Below are 21945 nucleotides of genomic sequence, written 5' to 3'. Positions count from 1 at the left end.
GAATATCTTGTTGTTTTTTGTATTAAGCCTAATTGAAAAGAGTAAATTTAAATACCAAATATTATAGTATACCGCTACATGACTACTGGCAGTTAAATATCAAGATTAACGTTCTAATGTTTATTGATGTACATTGATGAATATTTATGTCTTCTTCATACAAATGATACACCGCAAGGGGCATGATCATCGCCATGAAACTCAGTTTCATTTCCAAACAATACGAAACAATCCTATCCTCGTCCTCGAAAGATGCAGCACTGATCACGATCTATTCGTATATTCAAGCTGACCCCAACAAAACTGCTGTTGAGATGAAGAACTTTTAGGATTGCAAAGTTGAATGTCCGTCTTTCGTTGTGGTCTGTCATCCGTAATTAATTGTTTATTCTCTAGACTAGCATTACTTTTGCATCGTTACGTTAGACGGTCGAATCTAAGACTGCTTTTGATAATAATGAACAAATGTACAAACATACTGTAACAGTTATTATTTTAATAACTATGACATAAACTAAAATTCTTAAGCTACACTGTACAATGCAGTTCCTGGGCTAAAAATAGAATATTTTCCTTCAGCTATTAATTGCATAAAAGAACTTTCAATTTCTAGCACACTGATATGGCTCTCTCTTTCAAAGTTATTGAAGTTGTTATGTAATAAATTACTATCAAAATAACTGCCTTGGTTTGATATGCATTGTATTTTAACTAGACATGATAGTTCTGTCATAGAAATACTCAATTACCACGACTTTCGATACCTGATTTCCTGTTAGTAGAACAGGTTATAGCATAAGACGCAATTTATACGCGAGAGTGTCAGTGCGAATCACTTACCCTAAACCGTATGGCTACGAAACTTCACTAGGTGAGTACACTTCTTTCATATGATGAAGCCATCTAGCTGGCTCGTTTGAAATCGCCGGTCCTACCTAGGTGCCAGCCCATGCCTGAAAATACACTGAAGGGCCTCTGGGATTTTCTGTACCATCCAAAGCTGGAAAGTCGCCTTCTGACTCGAATGGTTACAGCATGACATTAAGCCCAATAAAAACTAACTAATGTTATATACATTGTAAAAGTCCTAATGAAAATTGCAATTGACTGTACATATCTTGTAACGACAATGATTATGCATACCAGAAGTTCTTTCAGTTATTATACCAAAGGTTTCCTTCACAAAAATGCATATTAGTGATATTTTATAGACATTCTAAGAGAAGATTTTGCGACACACAAGAAAACTTCGAACTTCAACATTCTAAAGGGTTGATTTGAATACATCTTACGAAGTTAAGCATGAATCAACAAAGTAAATCTAGTAACATATTTAGAAGCACATGCAGATTTGATTATAAAAAAATCAGCAGGCTAATGAGGATTACATTAAAATCATTAAAATGTAAAATCAGACAAAAGTTGAATTTTGGATCATTTTTGACTCATTTATTGTTGCGTGTTTCTAATGAAGCATACATTTACGCGGAAACGGATTTCTTTAGAATGTTCTTTTAATCAATTGAAGGTGATATTAATACGCTGTTCTTACAAAATCTTTATGGAAACCTAAGCCTAGAATAGAAATTATTTAGAGCTATGTAAGCCTTGTGTTTTTTAAACTTCATTGTACAAACCATATAATTATTCTTAAACATTTTAATTGTAAAACACGGGCTTCGTTTAAACTGAGTTATACACTCCATAAACATATTGTTGGTCAAATATATACTAGATAAATAGATCACTAGATCTGAAAAGATAAGCAGCTTGATAATTAAATAACGTTCGAGTATACATTTGTCTTCACGAAGTACTTGGAACAGCCCTCATTTAGTTTTCGGAGGGGAAAAGATATTACCATGTTCAGTATTCAATGCATTTGGCGCTAGCAGATTATCTCCCTTTTGTCAAGTGCCTTCCATGTCGACTTTTAATGCGAAAGCAGGATAATATCTCAACTGAACTCTCATGCGTCAAAATCAGACTATAACTCTTTTTTGATTCATAATAATGACAAAATAATGTATGTTAATCTCCCTTTGAACCCACGTGATACATATAGTCAAATAGAAATACGAACATTATTTATCTGATACATTACACTGTTCTTATCTATACGTACATGTATTCACAACTATAAGGAGATATACCTTAAAAATTGCAAATAAGTAGAGATGGAAGCACCGTCTATTGGTTCGTATCGTTTACTTAGAATTTATTGAAAAATCAATAAATTTAGGATAATGTGTGTTAAAACAAGGTAATTTAATGCCAATTACATGAAGAAACACGGAATACCATTTCCTTACCTTTCAAATCGGGTCTTCATTGTTTAAAAATAACATTGCTTTTAACTAAAGCTTTAAGAATGTCACCATGAAAAGGTACTTGCTTTGTTGGCAATCTATATATTTCCTTATGTATCTTCTCAGATAAATACAAATTGTATATATTACATTTTTATATATATATTTTTGACTGTTTGAAAACATAACTATTTAATATTTAGATTTCTTCAAGGGCCTTCTAGCTGAAAACCACTGTCTTCTTATGGTGCATAGGTGTTTATAAATGGAAAAACGATGGACTTCTAATATTATATGCAGGTACATACTGTCCTAATGTCAATGGAATATCCCATATATATTTATCTTTTGTAGGGACCTTATTCCTCACGTTCTTCGTGTTTGGATTTGTTACAATCAGTGGCGTAGACCCGAGTAAAGTGGAACTGCATAAAGGTAAACGAGTAGTTAATTGACACACACAAAACCTTGACAAATAAACCGGTCGCATCAAAGTAGTTATCAAAATATATTTTGGTAGTGCTTGATATTACTTCGACACAATTTAAGATCTTATGGCAATTTTCCAGAAGATAGACTAGAAATGCACCTCCGGGCATTACTTCAAGAACTCCATACCTGGATGGCGTCAACACATGAAAAGATTATCCGTCCCAATCGAGGTTTCGTACCCAAAGAGGAGCAAGTGACATGATTACTGCGACCTTATCCGCTTGGTCATGGTTAAGGGTTAGGGTTAGGTTAAGCATCTGCCCAGCTGATATATCTGTCGTTTTGTAAATTAAAACTTATCATAAACTTTGAAATATTTTTAACGCTTAACTGAGTTTTCGAAGAAATAAAAATATGAGTTTTCTGAACATTTGTAATAAGTTCTAGTCATGCATAAATAATATGCAGCCCAATTATTTGTTAATACTAGTTACTCAAAAAAGAACTCATTCTTAAATGGTCTTAATATTTGTTTCAGATTTTGAAAGCATTAATGCCGAGTCCAGAAGATTTCTTATGACCCATCATTCAAATATGCGTAAGTGCACTTAAGCGTTATTTCGACTACAAGTACTTCGTTAGATATTTGCAAGAACTTACTGCGATGTTTTTTATGGATTTATTTTTCAGTTTAAAGATCTTTTAATATCATAAATGTTAAAATATAAATAATAAATACTCATATTTTTAATATAAGAATATATTATAAGTTTTACAAAATCAGTTGGTAGTTGTATAAATATCTTCTATCAAAACATAAAAATATAAAAATTGCATACATTTAACATGTCTAAGATGTTAAAACATGCCTAAGTACTGCCTCCTCTCTCTAGTAATAATTTCTTTCTTTACTTTGAACACATTTGCAGCCTGGATGTCATGGAGACAACACGTGGCTTGCCTTACCACGTGTGTTAATGGATATGAAGCAGAAACGGTAGCTTGTTGTACAACTGGAGATAACAGATTATGTCTCAACCTTCCATTTGGACTTCTTAATAGTTCCATTGGGAGTTGTCCAGGTTTTTTAATTGCCAAAATAAATCGTTGCATTTGCAAGTTTACAAAATTTGATTGTTTTGAAAGTTTGTTCTTATTTGAATCCGAAAATATTATACTTCTGTAGAGGTGTATATAGCTTTATAGTTTAAAGAAGATGGTAAGTTCTAAATGTCCTTTGTTTTGTTCCGTGTAGAACCTCTCCAGCTTTTGGTGGTCTAGAAATACCCAGGTGCTCTTCCAAACATTGTTTCAGACAAGGGCATGCACTTGGGTAGAACCAAAAACATTCTGTAAACCGCTGCATGACTTCGTTACATCGGTTAGGGGCTAGTGAATCTACGTCACTTACATTAACCGCTCAGCCACGGGAACCCTCAATAATCATTTTCTCCCTAGCGATGTTTACTCTTCCATCAATAAGCTTTGTTAACTGTTAACATTGTAACATTTGTATTAAGAAAAAAACAACTTTCATATTGAATAAGCAGAAATTTTAAGAAATTAAAAGCGGGCTTTATTAGTACTTACATACAAATACAGTTCAGCTTGCCTGAGAGACAATTCTATTGATAATTAATTAATCATTTGCATTACTTAAGAGACTACTTTGAAATTCCCAGCCCCTTGTTAAACATAAAAATTATTTCGTATTAAAAGATCATTTGTGTTGAGATACCACATTTTGTTATTCAGTTAGGAGGTCTCTTGAAGTTGTATTGTATTGAAATGCTGTAATAAGAGTGGGAATACCTTTGGCTGATTATTCTAGTACTTTATATCTTTATCAACAATTGGATTGTTTTTATCAAAAGATGGATATTTTATATCGGGTTTATATTACAGACTTCTGTCAAAGAAAATCTGCGGTAAATTGTGGAACACAATCTGACCAAGTTTGCGGCTCAAACGGCGTGACATATGCAAACATGTAATTCTCTTAATAACTCTCGTATTTCTATTACTTAAGCTTTGTCTTATTTGTGTTTATATTTGTAATATACAAAAAGAGTAGTCATATTTATCATGATCCTCTTCATTGGTTAACTAGGAGCGAGCAAACCAACATTCCTTGAATTACAATATTTAACATAATTAATGGGGCTTAATAAGTGGTGCACACTATATCACCTCTCATAAACAGACTCATAAAAAGCCCGACTCCTCAGTTATTCTCTTTTTGCTTTCAATACTTTCGTTGAATTTTATTCTAGATGATATAGAATGTATGCTGTATTTAAAATTTACATTACGTATAAAAGTAATTTCAATAATATAATTTTGTCGTGCTGGGCAGTAAATATAGTCACTTTTGGCAATGTCAGAATGAAACCATCAAGGACTTCTTGCGATTTATCGCTTAATTAACCACGGTTCAGAGTTTAGATGTGTAGGAATTGATGCGAAGCACCTGAACAATTAGACAATAAATCATAAGAAGGCCTTGATTGTTTTCGCTCTGACATACTGATAGCTTTTATTTACCCGAGGAGTAATATATCAGACTTCATGCGCCAATTTGACGTCATTATTGATTTTCGAAGAATAATAGAGCTTGATGACCTTTGTTTAATTTGAAATCAAATCGAGCCGTTTTAGAAATATACATATGAATAATAAAATGATTTATGCGTTCTAAATCACTTCCACTATATAACAGACCAATAACGGCAAAGCAGTTCAAAACAGTACAAACGAGCGCGAAGATGATACGGCAAGTCCATTAACCAAGATCATATGTTATTACTCGAATTGTACTATCATTCGTTCTGTTTCAACATTTGCATATACATTCTCAAATCTCTGTTTTCACGCCTCACGAATCAGCAGTGACGTTGTAGCCTATTTTACTAATTGGGACCAGAGAATCTATATTCTCTTTCTCTCTCTCTGAACGTTATCTGGATTTCGATATAGAGATAGTTTGCTTTAAGAGATATAATCAAATTGAGACCAGTAGACTTTCCCATACGCTAAATCCGCTACGTTACAAGTTCGTATTATAAATTGTTATATGATAGAGAGAATTTATACGCACTAAATTTACACCACCACAATATAACAGACCAAATACGACAAAGCGCCTAGCAGCATATATACATTCTTGAAAGAGTTTCTTCATTTTGATACGGTCTAGACGCAGCATAATACTACTTAAAATCTCAGAAAGACCCAAATCTTATGGGTTTTCATCTCATTTATATCCAAATATAAACATTAGGTATTAAACCTGCTGGAATTATTAATTCATACTTATACCAAGTGTTGCCTATAAGTAGACTCTTACGATCCTGTAAGTTTAAGACAGTGGTTCCAATTCAGTTTGTACAAGTGATTCCAGAATACACGAGACAAAGAATCTTTGTTAATAGAATTGAATTTTACACTTACTTAAAAAGTAGTTTATAGGTTTGATAGTCTCAATGTTCGTTTCAAGTGGTAATCTCTTTTAATATACTTTTACAGGTGTGAGTTTTCAAAAGCGGTTTGCGACAACGACGCATTGAGAGAAGTTAAAAGAGGTCCATGTCCGTAAGCATAAATCATATACTTAAAAAGAATGCATATTGTTTACAGAGCTTAAAAGATGGGGACATGATTAAAAATTGTCTTTATATAAGCCGCATATTTTGCGTTGTATAAAAGGAATAAATTCCGATTTTAGTCTTAATTAGGTTGCGTGTTAAGCGTTTGTCACAAAGGACAAAGACGGTCATTTCCCTTTCTCATCCGTCATCAAATTAAACGGTACTACATTTTCGTACACTGCATATTGAAATGATGTCTTTGATAAAGTACATTTTGTTTCACAGTCAAAATGGCGTACTTCTCCTTCATGTCTGAAATTTTTTGATTTTCGTCTAGTCAAATAGCAACACCTACGACAACTGCAGATCCAATTGTAGAAGCATTTTGTAGTGCAAAGAACACAATAGTATGTGGAACTGAACTTGCTGCTGTCTGTAGCTCAGACAGACAGTTTTATCTGAACAAGTAAGTGTTTAGAAGCGTAGCAGCTTAGCTTTGAACTTTTTGCAACATGTAATTTGCAATGTTAACCAGAAATAGTAGAAACGTTTTAAAATATGTATAGCTCTGTCTGTGTTACGAGCGTGGTAGATGCTAAACAACTGAACGTGAACATTGTAGATCAGTATGCATTACTGTTATCTGTTTACTTCCTCTTTTTTAGTTTTTGTATGATTTAATGTCACAATGACACAATTTCAGTCATTTGGCGACTTTTCAGCCTTTGTCGGTGGAAGAAGCCCAAACTGACCGGATATTATTTCATCACGAGTGGGCACCATTGTTGAACCATGTACCTGCTTTAAACCTGCTGGATGGTTTCCTCATGTGAAAGTCACACAAAAAAAAGTGTATCATTAATTTTTTTGACTCGAAGTCAAACACTATGGTCTGTTTTAATATTTCTGAATCGAAAGTATGATATTTAATCAATTTGTAAAGTAATTAAGTTGGAATTCGTCTCATTTCTTAATTTTCCTTTTCAGATGCGAATTTAGCAAAGCATATTGCAACGATCGAAAGCTTACTCGCATGACGTGGGATACTTGTGTAAAAGGTTAACCCAATACAGTTGCATACTTAACAATTCAACTGTTATTTTTGTTGTTGTTTGAGGGGTGTTGCACATTTCATTACCTCTCATGAACATAATGCATCAAACCGAGTATGCTATTTTATTATTTGGTTGCGTTCTATACTATATATTATTCTATTTCGTTTAGTTTATAGCACAAGGATGTCAAATATAAATGTTAAAAAGATTGCGTTAAGGTTGTTTTACAATTTATACTTGTTCCGTACTATATCATGGGTACCAATTTATGGAACAGGCTCCTTGGGTAACATAGCCTCATAGGGTAGTGTGTGGAGTTTTCGAAATGATAAGTAATTGCATCAACAACCAAGGGGTTTGAACTCTATATGCAGCCCTTTTCAGGTTGTAATTGTGAAACTTACGGCTTTTCAAATAAGTTATCCCAGAGTTCTTATTATCAAAGACAAATGTTTAAGAAATGTATAGAAAACCCGTGTTTAAACTCTATCAATACTCGAAAAGAGGTTAGGCGTAGCCCAAGTGAATTATTCTGCCGGCGTATAACTGACTTTGAGTAAAACACGATTTTTTTATATATCAAAACAAATGTTTGATTAAAAGATACCCGTGTTTTAACGCAATTAATACACGAAAAGAGGTCATATGTCCGTGAAATAACTTCACAAAGGCGTAGACCGAGCGAATTATTCTGTCGACGTATAACCGACTTTGAGTGTATTAATTCAAAGAAAACACGACTTTTCTATTTATTACTTCGATTCTGATATGCCCTGTATCAAAACCAGTAGAAAAAATGTAGTAGCGCTCCTTCTTGGCGCAGCAAAGTACTGACGTCATCGCATGTTAACGTGACGTCATTTTAACGTAAGCGTGTTTTAACAGAAACAAGAATATATTAAGAATTAAATCTATTTACAATTCTTGTGTTGAGAATCGTCTTTATTCATAAATAATATCTGCTAAAGATTACGTCACGTTGACCTTCTCGTAAATACGCCGATCTTAGATTTACTATTGAACATTTGAGACATGTTAAACTCGAATTTGTGGTCTATGGGAGACAATTTCATCCAATAGTAATGCAATAGTAACCTCCCTTAGACCGTTATTGGCAAATAACATTTACGGATTCAGTAATCCGTTTCCGATTTACGTTTACTTTAGAAATGTCTATCATTAACCAAAGAACGATACAATAAGTGCTTTATTACACAACGCCAGAAACAAATATAATCATGCATGTCTCAATTTTTGATGTTTGCCTAGAAAACTTGTTGATGAAGTATTAACTGGTCAAAAGCACAAATCATGGAAAGAAAATTCAATGCTGTTATACAAGGACGAATAACTTAACCTTATTATTTACAGCTTTATTAAAACTAAACCGGATTTATATTTTAAAAGAAATTGTGAATGTTATAATCATATATCACTGTTACAGATTTCTGTCAAAGTAAGTCTACGATAACATGTGGAACACAATCAGACCAAGTTTGTGGATCAGACGGCGTGATATATGCAAATATGTAATTGTCTTAAAATCATAGAATTTAAATTGAAACTAATTATTAAAAAAGAATTAAAACATAGTCTACAGTTTAATTTGATGGGTAATGATTTAAAGTTATGCAAGACATGAACATTTTGATCTTAGCATGGAATAAGGATTTATTTTGAGTTACTGAGCTGAGGTGTGGCAATTTACACTACTCTGTGGATTTCTTTGCAAACATTGTGGTTCTATTCAATTAGTTTTCAAAAATTGACACTGAGATTTTTTGTTTATTCTTTATCTGTTTTTGGGTATACGTCCGCCGTATACACAAAGCATTCATACATTTTTATTCACATCATTTGCAGACTAAGAGCCGAAGAACCATCCTCTATTGTCTTACAATATTATGCATGATTACGTGGTTTCATTGGTGTCATCAATAGATTCAATGAAACTTTTGTTTTTCTTCTGTTGCTTTCTAAGCTTTACACATTTTATTATACATACATTTGTATATAGAAGATATATATACTGTATTTGGAAAAATATTTAATATACGTTTTAAAAACTATTTCTAAAATAAATTTTGTCGCGATATTTTCTCCTTAAGGTATTTTATTTGTATTTGAGCGATATAACGTACATTAAACTCTCGAAATGCATGCCGTCGTTTAGTCACGAAATGGTTTTTAATCTTACTGTTGGATATTCTTGAAAGAATATTTTGATTTCCGTTTGTTTTTATGGCATATCAAAACAGCACACCGTATGAGGTCAAATAGGAATACAATTTTGGATCTCCGTCTCATTAACATCGAAATGATAAACAGTTTAATTCTACTGGAATCACACAGTCTATTAGATCGTAAAAGTTTAAGACAACGGTTAAAATTCTTTTCGTACACAAGTGATATCTGAATACACGGGAAAGTAATTCTTAGTAAATGGAGTAGAATATTATCCTCAGAAACACATTTTTTATGTTTGATATTTTGAATGAGTTATAATGCCTATGTACGTTTTAAGTGGAAATACAAATTAATTTGTATTTTACAGGTGTGAGTTTTCAAAAGCGGTTTGCGACAACGACACGTTGAGAGAAGTTAAAAGAGGTCCATGTCCGTAAGCATAAATTATATACTTGAAAATAATGCATATTGTAAACAATGCTCAAAAGATGGATGGAATTGTCTTAATATAAGCCGCATATTTTGCGTTGTATGAAAGGAATAAATTCCAATTTTAGTCTTAAATAGGTTGCGTGTTAAGTATTTACTACAAAGGCCAAAGACGGTTATTTCCCTTTCTTGACCCTCATCAAATTAAAGAGAACTACATTATAGATAGGCATGACGTCTTTAACATACATACTGTTTTAAAGACAAAATGTCGAAATGGTACTTTATGTCTATTATTTTCATCTAGTCAGATAACAACACCTGTGACAACTGCGGGAGTGACCTTGGATCCCATTATGCAAGCATTTTGTAGTAACAAGGACGCCATAGCATGTGGAACTGACCTTTCTCCTATCTGTGCCTCAAACGGAAACTTTTATCTCAACAGGTAAATGTTTAGGATCCTAGCATCTTACCTTTGAATTTCTTCAACATGTAATTTGCAATGTTAACCAGAAGCAGCAGAAAGCTTAAAACTATTTATAGCTGTCTCTATGTAACAAACGGGATAAATGCAAAACAACTGAATAGGTACGTCATAGAACAGTGTTCGTTAATGCTTTATCTGTTTGTCTCCTCATTTAAAGCTTTCGTTTGGTTTTCCGTCACAACGACACAATATCGTTATAATGATGACTCTTCAGTCTTTGCCGGTGGATGAACGCCCACGCTGAACGGACATTATTTCATCGTGGGTGAGGACGCACCTGTCGTAAACCCACTGGATGGCCTCACGTGAAAAAATAGTAATTATTTGCACGGAAAGTGGTGTACCACTTTTGAATCGATATAAACCGTTAAAGTATCTTTTAATATTTTCTGAATCAAAACTGTAATACATTTGTAGTTTATTAAGGAGGTAGGCTACCTTAATATTTGTATGTGCGCATTTCTAACCGGAAGCTAACGTGACGATTTACAACGACGTTTACAACAAACTAAATGTGTTTGTATATCCATTCTTCTGAAGAAACAATCATGAACCTGCCTCCGATCTGATGCTTAATGGTTTAATAATGCAGAAATGATAAATAAATTGCCGCAGAAACGCTTCAAAATATTGTTGCCTTAAAATGACATCACTGACGTCATGACGTTACGTGTCAGTTACCGCGCAAAATTACTAGCTTTTATTTTGAAAGTACGTAATTCTGTGCATTTTCTTTATTTGAACTATTTTTAAATAGCCATTATTTGCTGAAATATTTTTATGAGTCTTTCGCTCTGAAAAATGATCAGTATTTTTCTTCTTTTATGTAGTTATATTGAAATGTGATGCGGAATGTCAGATGGATGATGGTAACTGATGTTATTGGGAATATAGTTGGGTGAAAGGTTACTTACTACGGCCATTTTCAAATAAAAATTTGATTGTTTGATTTGTAAGAGCTATTTTTTAGTTTCCATTGAAAATTTGCTACTTATATTCTAAAATCAAACTCTAAAATTATTCAAATTTGTAGAAAATTGTTGTTTCTTGAATTATATTGAGGTTACCATGGAAGCCCGTGACCTATATACCTAAATGTAAAATTCAAAAGCGTTGACACTGGTCTATTTAAGGAACAAAGCTTCGGATTTTTATTTGCATTTCAAAAATATCCATGAGAATAATAGCAGCATGCAGAACGATTTTCCATAAAAATGTCAGACGAGGGGTACTGCGGTTAATATTTTAAGCTGTGAAATTTGTTTAAATCAATGCAAATAACACGAAAATATTACTTACGTTATAAGTAAGATGTTTTAAAGCTATATTAACATGAAAGATAATTTTATTAAATATTTTTTTTATAAGAAATTACGATAAAAAGCAAGATATAAGGTATTTTAAACATTCCTGTTGCCATGGTTACTTTGAACTTTAAGAAAAATAGGGTACAATGCTTGGTATTTTTCTAATTATATTACTCAAATATTCCATGTTGGTCATTAACAGAATGGCACTGAAGCCGTCGAAAAACCCGTTTTCATACATAGTTGTTTAAAAATGAGAGAAAATGCGTTACCATGGAAACACGAGCCCCGCGACATATACGTTTTAAGCTTATATTAGAAAGCTAACGCGCATACTAGTACAATTATCGGTTATGCAGACTTCTACGGATGAAAATGAGACCAAACTACACTGAAAAGTGTTCAATATCCATATTTTCCTTCTTCTTTCAATATAAAATACCTTCGGAGGGTCATGTATTTCAAACCTGGATAAAAATTATACTTGAAGGGACAGAGACAAACGGAATTAAGATTGCAACAGTTAAAACATTAAATTACACGAAATACAGAAAATTGCTACGGTTCAACTAATTTGAATTTATCCTTGTAGCAAGGTAACCAACCTCCTTAATTAATAAAATTATCAAGTTTAAATTCATCCTATATCTTAATTTTCCTTTTCAGTTGCGAATATAGCAAAGCTTATTGCGACAATCGAAAGCTTGCTCGTAAGCCGAGGGAGTTTTGCACAGGAGGTTAATCCAATACAATTGCATAATAAACAATTCAATGTTTATATCAGGATACTGTCATTTTTGTCACTGTTCTTTGATGGGTGTTGCACATTGTATTACCTCTCATGAACACAATAAATCAAACCGAGTATGGCTTTAAATTACTTTGTTGCGTTCTACACTTCCACAGATTTTATTCTATTTCATTTAGTTCATAGCACAAGAATGACAAAAAGAAAAATGTTAATAAGATTGTGTTAATGTTGTTTTTACGTACTATACCATGAGCACCTATTAATGGAACAGGCTCCATGGATAATATAGCCTCCTAGGGTAGTGTGTGGTATTTTGAAATAATAAGTGATTGCACCAACAACCAGGGGCATTGAACCTCTATATGCAGCCTTGGTTTTACGTACTATTCCATGAGTACTCATTTATGGAAAAGGCTCCATGGATAATATAGCCTCATAGGGTAGTGTGGGGTATTGTTGAAATAATAAGTTATTTCACCGACAACCAGGGGTTTTGAACCTCTATATGCAGCCCTGTTTTTACGTACTATACCATGAGTACTCATTTATGGTACAGGCTCCATGGATGATATACCCTCATAAGGTAGTGTTTGGGAATATTGAAATAATTAGTAATTGCACCAACAACCAGGGGGTTTGAAACTATATGCAGCCATTTTCAGGTTGTATTTGTTAAACCTTAGACGTGTCAAATAAGATATCCCAGAGTTCTATTTATTCACTGAGAAACATGTTAAATTAAATAATATATAGAAAACCCGTGTTTTAACGTTATTGATACACGAAAAGAGGTTATACGTCCACGGAATCGCATGTTAACGTGACGTCGTTTAAATGTAAGCGTGTTTTAACAGTAACGAGCATATTAGAATTAAATTTATTTTCTATTCTAACATGAAAAATCGCCTTTTTTAAATAACACCTGCTAAAAATTACGTCAGGTTAACCTTCTTGTAATTACGCCGATCTTAGATTTACTACTGTACATTTAAGACATATGAAACCCGAATGAGTATTCCAATGTCAAAGGACTAGTTCTTACTATTAACCAACAATACAGTGGTGTTGTCAAGACGTCAGAAACAAATTTTATTAATATGTATGTCTCAATTTTTGATCTTGCTGTTGAAATATAAACTTGTCAATAACACAAGTTATGGAGAGGAAATTCAACGCTGTTATACAAGGAGGAATAACTTTACCTTATTATTTACGCCTTCATTTAAAACTAAACCGGTTTTATATTTTAACGGACTATGTTGTTTATCATCTAGCTCTTTCAATGTGCAAAGAGTAAGGATGTAAAAGTGTATAGAAAATGTACCAGTCTTCCAACAGCTTTCATTAAGGAGAGAGTGTTAAAAAGAGCTGAACGTCGTCTCATAATTAATAACAGGAAATAAAATTATATAATTGTATAAATTAGCTTAAGCGGTTCGATTGTTTAGCTACAGCTTAAACATAATCATACTTATTAAACTTTTAAGAATATGTGTGCCAGATGTATGGTGAGTATCTAATTTCGTGTAAGTACTATAGGTAACACATCTATGTAGCAATTTATACGCGGGAGTATTAGTGCGAATTACTCGCCCCTCACCAGTGTGTCTTCGAAACCTTACTAGGTGAGTACAGTTCTTTCATAGGATGCAGCCATCTAGCTTGCTTACTTAAGAACGCTGGTCCTACCTAGGTGCCCGCACATGCCATATTAATACACTGAAGGGCACCTGGGATTTTCTCAACCATCAAAAGCTGGAATAGTCGCCAAATGGCTTGAATGGTGTCGGCGTGAGGTTAAACACAATTAAAAGTGTATTAATGTTTGTTTATACATTGAATTATTTAATAAAAATCGCAACTGACTGTACACATCTTGTAACAACAATGATTCCGGTAGCAGAAGTTCTTTCATTTTCATAAACGAACTTGTGTTCAGAATACTTATTATCCCAAAGTTTTCCTTTACAATGATATTTCATAGACTTTCGAAGAGGTGATTTAGCGACAAAGAAGAACATTTCGAGCTTCGACATTCTAAAGGGTTGATTTGAATACATCATGTGAAGTTTGACATGAATTTGCAATAGGTTTACACCAGAAAATAAGTATGAGCACAGACAGATCTGATTTTAAAATTTTCACTAGACTAATGAGGATCAAATTAAAATCATTTAAATCAAAACATTCCTTGATTTCATAAGGTCATCTGGCGAAAAAATGATTTTTTTTATCATTTTTTGACTCATTTATTGTTGTGTATTTCTAATAAAGCATACAATTATGCGAACATGGATTTCTTTAGACTGATTTTTTTATCAAATGAAGGTGACATTAATACACCGTACTTACAAAATCTTAATAAAAACCTAAGTCTAAAATCGAAATTATTTAGAGCTATGTAAGCGCTGTGTTTTTAACCTTTACCAAACTAAATATCTAAAATGGACTGGTCCATCATTCAATTTGGGCACTACTAATTACTATTTAAATGGGTGTTCACTAAAGATTTACTGACTGAATAGCGAACAGTGCAGACCATGATGAGATGGCATGGATATGCAGGCTGATCTTGGTCAGCACTACCGGTAGCCGCAAAGGCAGAATCACTTGCCACCAGCAGGCTAAAGGTTAAAACTGTTCAGGAAACACACCATATATTCTGAAATAATTTACTTGTAAGACACAGGCTACGTTCAAACTGCGAAAAACAAAATTGTTGGTCAGATATGCAAAACTACCTCAAACATAGAAAAATAGATCAATAGCTGAATAAATAAGCAGCTAAACAGATAAATAACGTACAAGTATACATTCTTCTTCATTAAGTACTTAGAGCAACCCTCATTTAGTTTTTGGATGAGAAAGGAGGACACCATGTTCGGGATTCTATGCATATGGAGCTAGCAGATTAATATTTCCTTTGTGTCAAATGCCTTCCTTGTCGACTCTTAATGCGGTAGCATGATAATATCATCTGCACTTTTTAAGGTATGGCAAAATACACCCATGGACGAACGTACGAAAGAATAGACAAAATAAGATTACGTGCATGGCTTCCAAAATGCCTTGTATCATTTGTATCATTTGTACCAAGTTTTTTGAAAAGAAAATCTGTTTAAGTAACGAAAGTTGATACTACATATTGCCCAGCAACAGGAATGTTTTAACGCGTCAATAAAATAAAGGAACGCGCATAAATTCTTTATGGTCTTAATCACCATACCAAGTTTTATCTAAATACCTACAATGTAGTATCTATAGTTTTCTGATGGACATTGGATGAACGGGTAACTATTTTAGCCGGTACAGCTAGGATTGGACAGGGTTTAACATGTGCCGTGGCATCTTTCTGGTCTGGTGCCAGTGGCTTTATACGCGGGAAGTTCCCATACGGCCTGAATAAATTTAGCATATAATAATTAATACTACATCTTGTGTAAAGTACCTCTATCTTTGTTAAACATGCAATATTTTGATGACTACAGGTAGGTAAAGGTAAATTAAACGATTTTCATATATAAGGTAAGGTACACACGAGTACTTCAAATGTCAGAGTAATGACGTTACATTCTTCAAGGTACAAAAGCATCTAACTTGACTTGTGGGTATAGCAAGGTTCATATGACTGAGGCCTGGTCTATACTGAGAATGATTAAAGCTCTAAAATTTAAGAATCTGAATATCATCGATATTTTATCAGCATCATGACATAGTGCATTGTCTTGATGGAAGACAAATTTCTTTAATTAATTGACTAGATTTTAGAGCTGCTGAATTTCTCCATCTTGCTAACGCCAGATTATTCTTATATTTCTGCCAATACACAATCGTCATAATAATAGAGAGAAGATAGTAATAAGTGTCTGAAAGTCTTTAGCAAGTCGTTTTTAATTCAGTGATCAAAATGATATTCCCTCGCTGAAAAGCTTATTTTCATTAATGCAGAGTTAATAAAATTGTTTATGTATTAGTCTCATTTGATGATTTTGTTACATACAATACATACAAAACTAGGATAAATATCCCACAGGGAATGTCACGTTCCAAAAACGCAGCCTCCCAAATCGCAACTCGCAGTACGCGGACGTGCACATGACACACACAAAATACAAACACGCACGCGCAAGCACACGCACGTCACACAAACAAGGGAAAAATGGAAACTAAACAAACAAATAAAAGAACACAGTGGGGCACCGCCTTGGACGGTCAGTGGCAAAAGCACCACTGGGAAGCCTAAACCGGTTAATTGTGCGTTCCTAACCTCACTCTTACCCCCACCATATGGCAAGTCACGTTACAGTGTAAATAAAAGTATTCCCCTAAAACACTCAATGGCGATAGGAATGGCATGTAAAACAGAAAAATGCTCTTGTAACTTAATATATAAACACAAACCTTAAGAACCAAAAAAACACAAAAAAAACGCATGTACACAATGCCTCTGCAGAAGACAGAGGATCAAGAGAAATACCCTTATGATACGTACAGATGTTTAAGCAAAAGCTTTGTTGTATATATTTAATAAAAGTGTATTAACTGTTTTATGATTCATAATAATGAATAATAATCTCCCTTTGAACCCATGTGATACACGTACTCAAACAGAAATTCGGCCATTATTTATCTGACATATTACACTCGTCCTTATCTATACGTACATGTATACACAATTATAAGGAGATATACCTCAAACACTGCAAATAAGTAGAAATGGAAACATTGCCTATAGGTTCGTATCGTTTACTTAGATCTTTTCGAAAAATTCAATAAATTTAGGATATGTTAGAACATGGCAAATTAATACATGTGTTATATGTTTTGCTTAATGTCTTAATGTATTGCGTGTAAAGAATTACAGAACTGCTTCCAATTACATGAAGACACATTGAAGACCTTATCTTTACCTTCAAATTGAAGACTTGAAGAAGTTATCTTCACTGTTTAAAAATAACATTGCTTTTAAGAAAGTCACCATGAAAGCATACTTGCGTTGTTGGCCATCTAATATATATATATTTCCTTATGTAACTTCTCAGATAAATACAAATCGAATATTATACATCCTTTTTTGGATATTTGTTGACTGTTTGAAAACATAACTACTTATTTTGATTTCATCAAGGGCCTTCTAACTATAAACCACTGTCTTCTTATGGTGCATGGGTGTTACTAAATGGAAAAAAACGATGGATTTCCAGTATTTTATGTCATTTATTTGTGCAGGAACTAACATTGTCACAAATACAGGTGTCCTAATGTCAATGGAATAGCCCATATATATTTATATTTTGTAGGGACCGTATTCCTTATGTTCGTCGTGTTTGGATCTGTTACAATCAGTGGCGTAGACCCGAGTAAGGTGGAACTGCATAAAGGTAAATGAGAAGTGAATTGACACACACAAAACCTTGACAAATAAACCGGTCACATCAAAGTAGTTATCAAATATATATTTTGGTAGAGTTTGATATTACCTCGACACAATTTTAGATCTTATGGCAACTTTCCGGAAAAAAGACCAGAAATGCACCTCCGGGCATTACTTCAAGAGCTCCGAATCTTCCGTAAGCCCACTGGATGGCGTCAACACATGAAAAGATTATCCGTCCTATCAAGGTGGAGAGAAGCAAGTGACTTGAATACAGCCACCTTATCCACTTGGACACGGAAGCATCTCCTCAGCTGACTTATCTGTCGTTTTGTAAATTAAAGCTAATCAAGAACATCGAAAATATTTTAAACACTAAACTGAGTTTTTGAATAAATAAACATACGAGTCAGTTTTCTTAACATTTGTTATAAGTTGTAGTTATGCATACATAATCTGCAGCCCATCAATGTGTTAATACTAGTTACTTCAAAAGGAACTCATTTTTAAATAGTCTTAATATTTGTTTCAGATTTTGAAAGTATTAATGCCAAATCAAGAAGATTTCTTATGACCCATCATTCAAATATGCGTAAGTGCACTTAAGCGTTATTTCGACTACAAGTAATTCGTTAGATATTTGCAAGGACTTACTGCGATGTTTTTTTTATGGATTTATTTGTCAGTGGCTTGTTTAAAGATCTATTCATATCATGAAGGTTAAAATATAAATAATAAATACTCATATCTTTAATATAAGAATATATTATAAATTTTACAAAATCATTTGGTAGTTGTATAAATATCTTCTATCAAAACATAAAAATATAAAAATTGCATACATCTTACATGTCTAAGATGTTAAAACATGCCTAAGTACTGCCTCCTTCTCTCTCTAGTAATAATTTCTTTCTTTACTTTGAACACATTTGCAGCCTGGATGTCATGGAGACAACACGTGGCTTGTCTTACCACGTGTGTTAATGGATATGAAGCAGAAACTATAGCTTGTTGTACAACTGGAGATAACAGATTATGTCTCAACCTTCCATTTGGACTTCTTAATAGTTCCATTGGGAGTTGTCTAGGTTTTTTAATTGCCAAAATAAATCGTTGCATTTGCAAGTTAACAAAATTTGATTGTTTTGAAAGTTTGTTCTTATTTGAATCCGAAAATATTATACTTCTGTAGAGGTGTATATAGCTTTATAGTTTAAAGATGATGGTAAGTTCTAAATGTCTTTTGTTTTGTTCCGTGTAGAACCTCTCCAGCTTTTGGTGGTCTAGAAATACCCAGGTGCTCTTCCAAACATTGTTTCAGACAAGGGCATGCACTTGGGTAGAACCAAAAACATTCTGTAAACCGCTGCATGACTTCGTTACATTGGTTAGGGGCTAGTGAATCTACGTCACTTACATTAACCGCTCAGCCACGGGAACCCTCAATAATCATTTTCTCCCTAGCAATGTTTACTCTTCCATCAATAAGCTTTGTTAACTGTTAACATTATAACATTTGTATTAAGAAAAAAAACTTTCATATTGAATAAGCAGAAATTTTAAGAAATTAAAAGCGGGCTTTATTAGTACTTACATACAAATACAGTTCAGCTTGCTTGAGAGACAATTCTATTGATAATTAATTAATCATTTGCATTACTTAAGAGACTACTTTGAAATTCCCAGCCCCTTGTTAAACATAAAAAATATTTCGTATTAAAAGATCATTTGTGTTGAGATACCACATTTTGTTATTCAATTAGGAGGTCTCTTGAAGTTGTATTGTATTGAAATGCTGTAATAAGAGTGGAAATACCTTTGGCTGATTATTCTAATACTTTATATCTTTATCAACAATTGGATTGTTTTTATCAAAAGATGGATATTTTATATCGGGTTTATATTACAGACTTCTGTCAAAGAAAATCTGCGGTAAACTGTGGAACACAATCTGACCAAGTTTGCGGCTCAAACGGCGTGACATATGCAAATATGTAATTCTCTTAATATCTCTCGTATTTCTATTACTTAAGCTTTGTCTTATTTGTGTTTATATTTGTAATATACAAAAAAAGTAGCCATATTTATCATGATCCTCTTCATTGGTTAACTGGGATCGAGCAAACCAACCTTCCTTGCCTTACAATATTTAGCATAATTAATGGGGCTTAATAAGTCGTGCAGACCATATCACCTCTCATAAATAGGGTTATAAAAAGCCCGACTCCTCAGTTATTCTCTTTTTGCTTTCAATACTTTCAGTGAATTTTATTCTAGATGATACAGAATGTATGCTGCATTTAAAATTTACATTACGTATAAAAATAATTTCAGTAATATAATTTTGTCGTGCTGGGCAGTAAATATAGTCATTTTTGGCAAAGTCAGAATGAAACCATCAAGGCCTTCTTGTGATTTATCGTCTAATTAACCACGGTTCAGAGTTTAGATGTGTAGGAATTGATGCGAAGCACCTGAACAATTAGACAATAAATCACAAGAAGGCCTTGATTGTTTTCGCTCTGACATACTGATAGCTTTTATTTACCCGAGGAGTAATATATCAGTCTTCATGCGCCAATTTGACGTCATTATTGATTTTCGAAGAATAATAGAGCTTGATGACCTTTGTTTAATTTGAAATCAAATCGAGCCGTTTTAGAAATATACATATGAATAATAAAATGATTTATGCGTTCTAAATCTCTTTTCTACTAAATATATAACAGACCAATAACGGCAAAGCAGTTCAAAACAGTACAAACGAGCGCGAAGATGATACGGCAAGTCCATTAACCAAGATTATATGTTATTCTCTTTCTCTCTCTGTGAACGTTATCTGGATTTCGATATACAGATAGTTTGCTTTAACATATAATCAAATTGAGACCAGTAGACTTTCCCATACGCTAAATTCGCTACGTTACAAGGTCGTATTATAAACTGTTATATGATAGAGAGAATTTATACGCACTAAATCACAACCACAATATAGCAGATCAAATACGACAAAGCGCCTAGCAGCATATATACATTCTTGAAAGAGTTTCTTCATTTTGATACGGTCTAGACGCAGCATAATACTACTTAAAATCTCAGAAAGACCAAAATCTTATGGGTTTTCATCTCATTTATATCCGAATATAAACATTAGGTATTAAACCTGCTGGAATTATTAATCCATACTTATACCAAGTGTTGCCTATAAGTAGACTCTTACGATCCTGTAAGTTTAAGACAGTGGTTCCAATTCAGTTTGTTAATAGAATTGAATTTTACACTTACTTACAAAGTATTTGATAGTCTCAATGTTCGTTTCAAGTGGTAATCTCTTTTAATATACTTTTACAGGTGTGAGTTTTCAAAAGCGGTTTGCGACAACGACGCATTGAGAGAAGTTAAAAGAGGCCCATGTCCGTAAGCATAAATCATATACTTAAAAAGAATGCATATTGTTTATAGAGCTTAAAAGATGGGGACATGTATAAAAATTGTGTTTATATAAGCCGCATATTTTGCGTTGTATAAAAGGAATACATTCCGATTTTAGTCTTAATTAAGTTGCGTGTTAAGCGTTTGTCACAAAGGACAAAGACGGTCATTTCCCTTTCTCATCCGTCATCAAATTAAACGGTACTACATTTTCGTACTCTGCATATTGAAATGATGTCTTTGATAAAGTACATTTTGTTTCACAGTCAAAATGGCGTACTTCTTCTTCATGTCTGAAATGTTTTGATTTTCGTCTAGTCAAATAGCAACACCTACGACAACGGCAGATCCAATTGTAGAAGCATTTTGTAGTGCAAAGAACACAATAGTATGTGGAACTGAACTTGCTGCTGTCTGTAGCTCAGACAGACAGTTTTATCTCAACAAGTAAGTGTTTAGAAGCGTAGCAGCTTAGCTTTGAACTTTTTGCAACATGTATTTTGCAATGTTAACCAGAAATAGTAGAAACGTTTTAAAATATGTATAGCTCTGTCTGTGTTACGAGCGTGATAGATGCTAAACAACTGAACGT

The 21945-nt window shown here is 33.3% G+C and overlaps 1 protein-coding gene and 1 long non-coding RNA gene across 2 annotated transcripts; both read left to right on the top strand.

Moving 5' to 3' along the window:
* Positions 1 to 2083: 2083 nt before the first annotated feature.
* On the top strand, positions 2084 to 12670 carry LOC123542807 (agrin-like). The gene is made up of 12 exons (XM_053531515.1): positions 2084 to 2196; positions 2664 to 2744; positions 3280 to 3339; positions 3671 to 3823; positions 4647 to 4731; positions 6267 to 6332; positions 6666 to 6794; positions 7316 to 7386; positions 8828 to 8912; positions 9938 to 10003; positions 10307 to 10447; positions 12463 to 12670. Exons 1-12 carry the CDS (start codon positions 2178 to 2180, stop codon positions 12536 to 12538), a joined length of 1032 nt encoding a protein of 343 aa, XP_053387490.1. The 5' UTR covers positions 2084 to 2177; the 3' UTR covers positions 12539 to 12670.
* A 4297-nt stretch (positions 12671 to 16967) lies between these two features.
* Positions 16968 to 18520, top strand: LOC128551199 (uncharacterized). The gene is made up of 3 exons (XR_008368695.1): positions 16968 to 17282; positions 17848 to 17928; positions 18454 to 18520. It is a non-coding gene; the product is annotated as an uncharacterized LOC128551199 (long non-coding RNA).
* Positions 18521 to 21945: the final 3425 nt, after the last annotated feature.

Source organism: Mercenaria mercenaria, chromosome 19 (genome assembly GCF_021730395.1).
Source record: "Mercenaria mercenaria strain notata chromosome 19, MADL_Memer_1, whole genome shotgun sequence".
Taxonomy (NCBI): Eukaryota; Metazoa; Mollusca; class Bivalvia; order Venerida; family Veneridae; genus Mercenaria; species Mercenaria mercenaria.
This window is presented reverse-complemented; position numbering and strand designations above follow the sequence as displayed.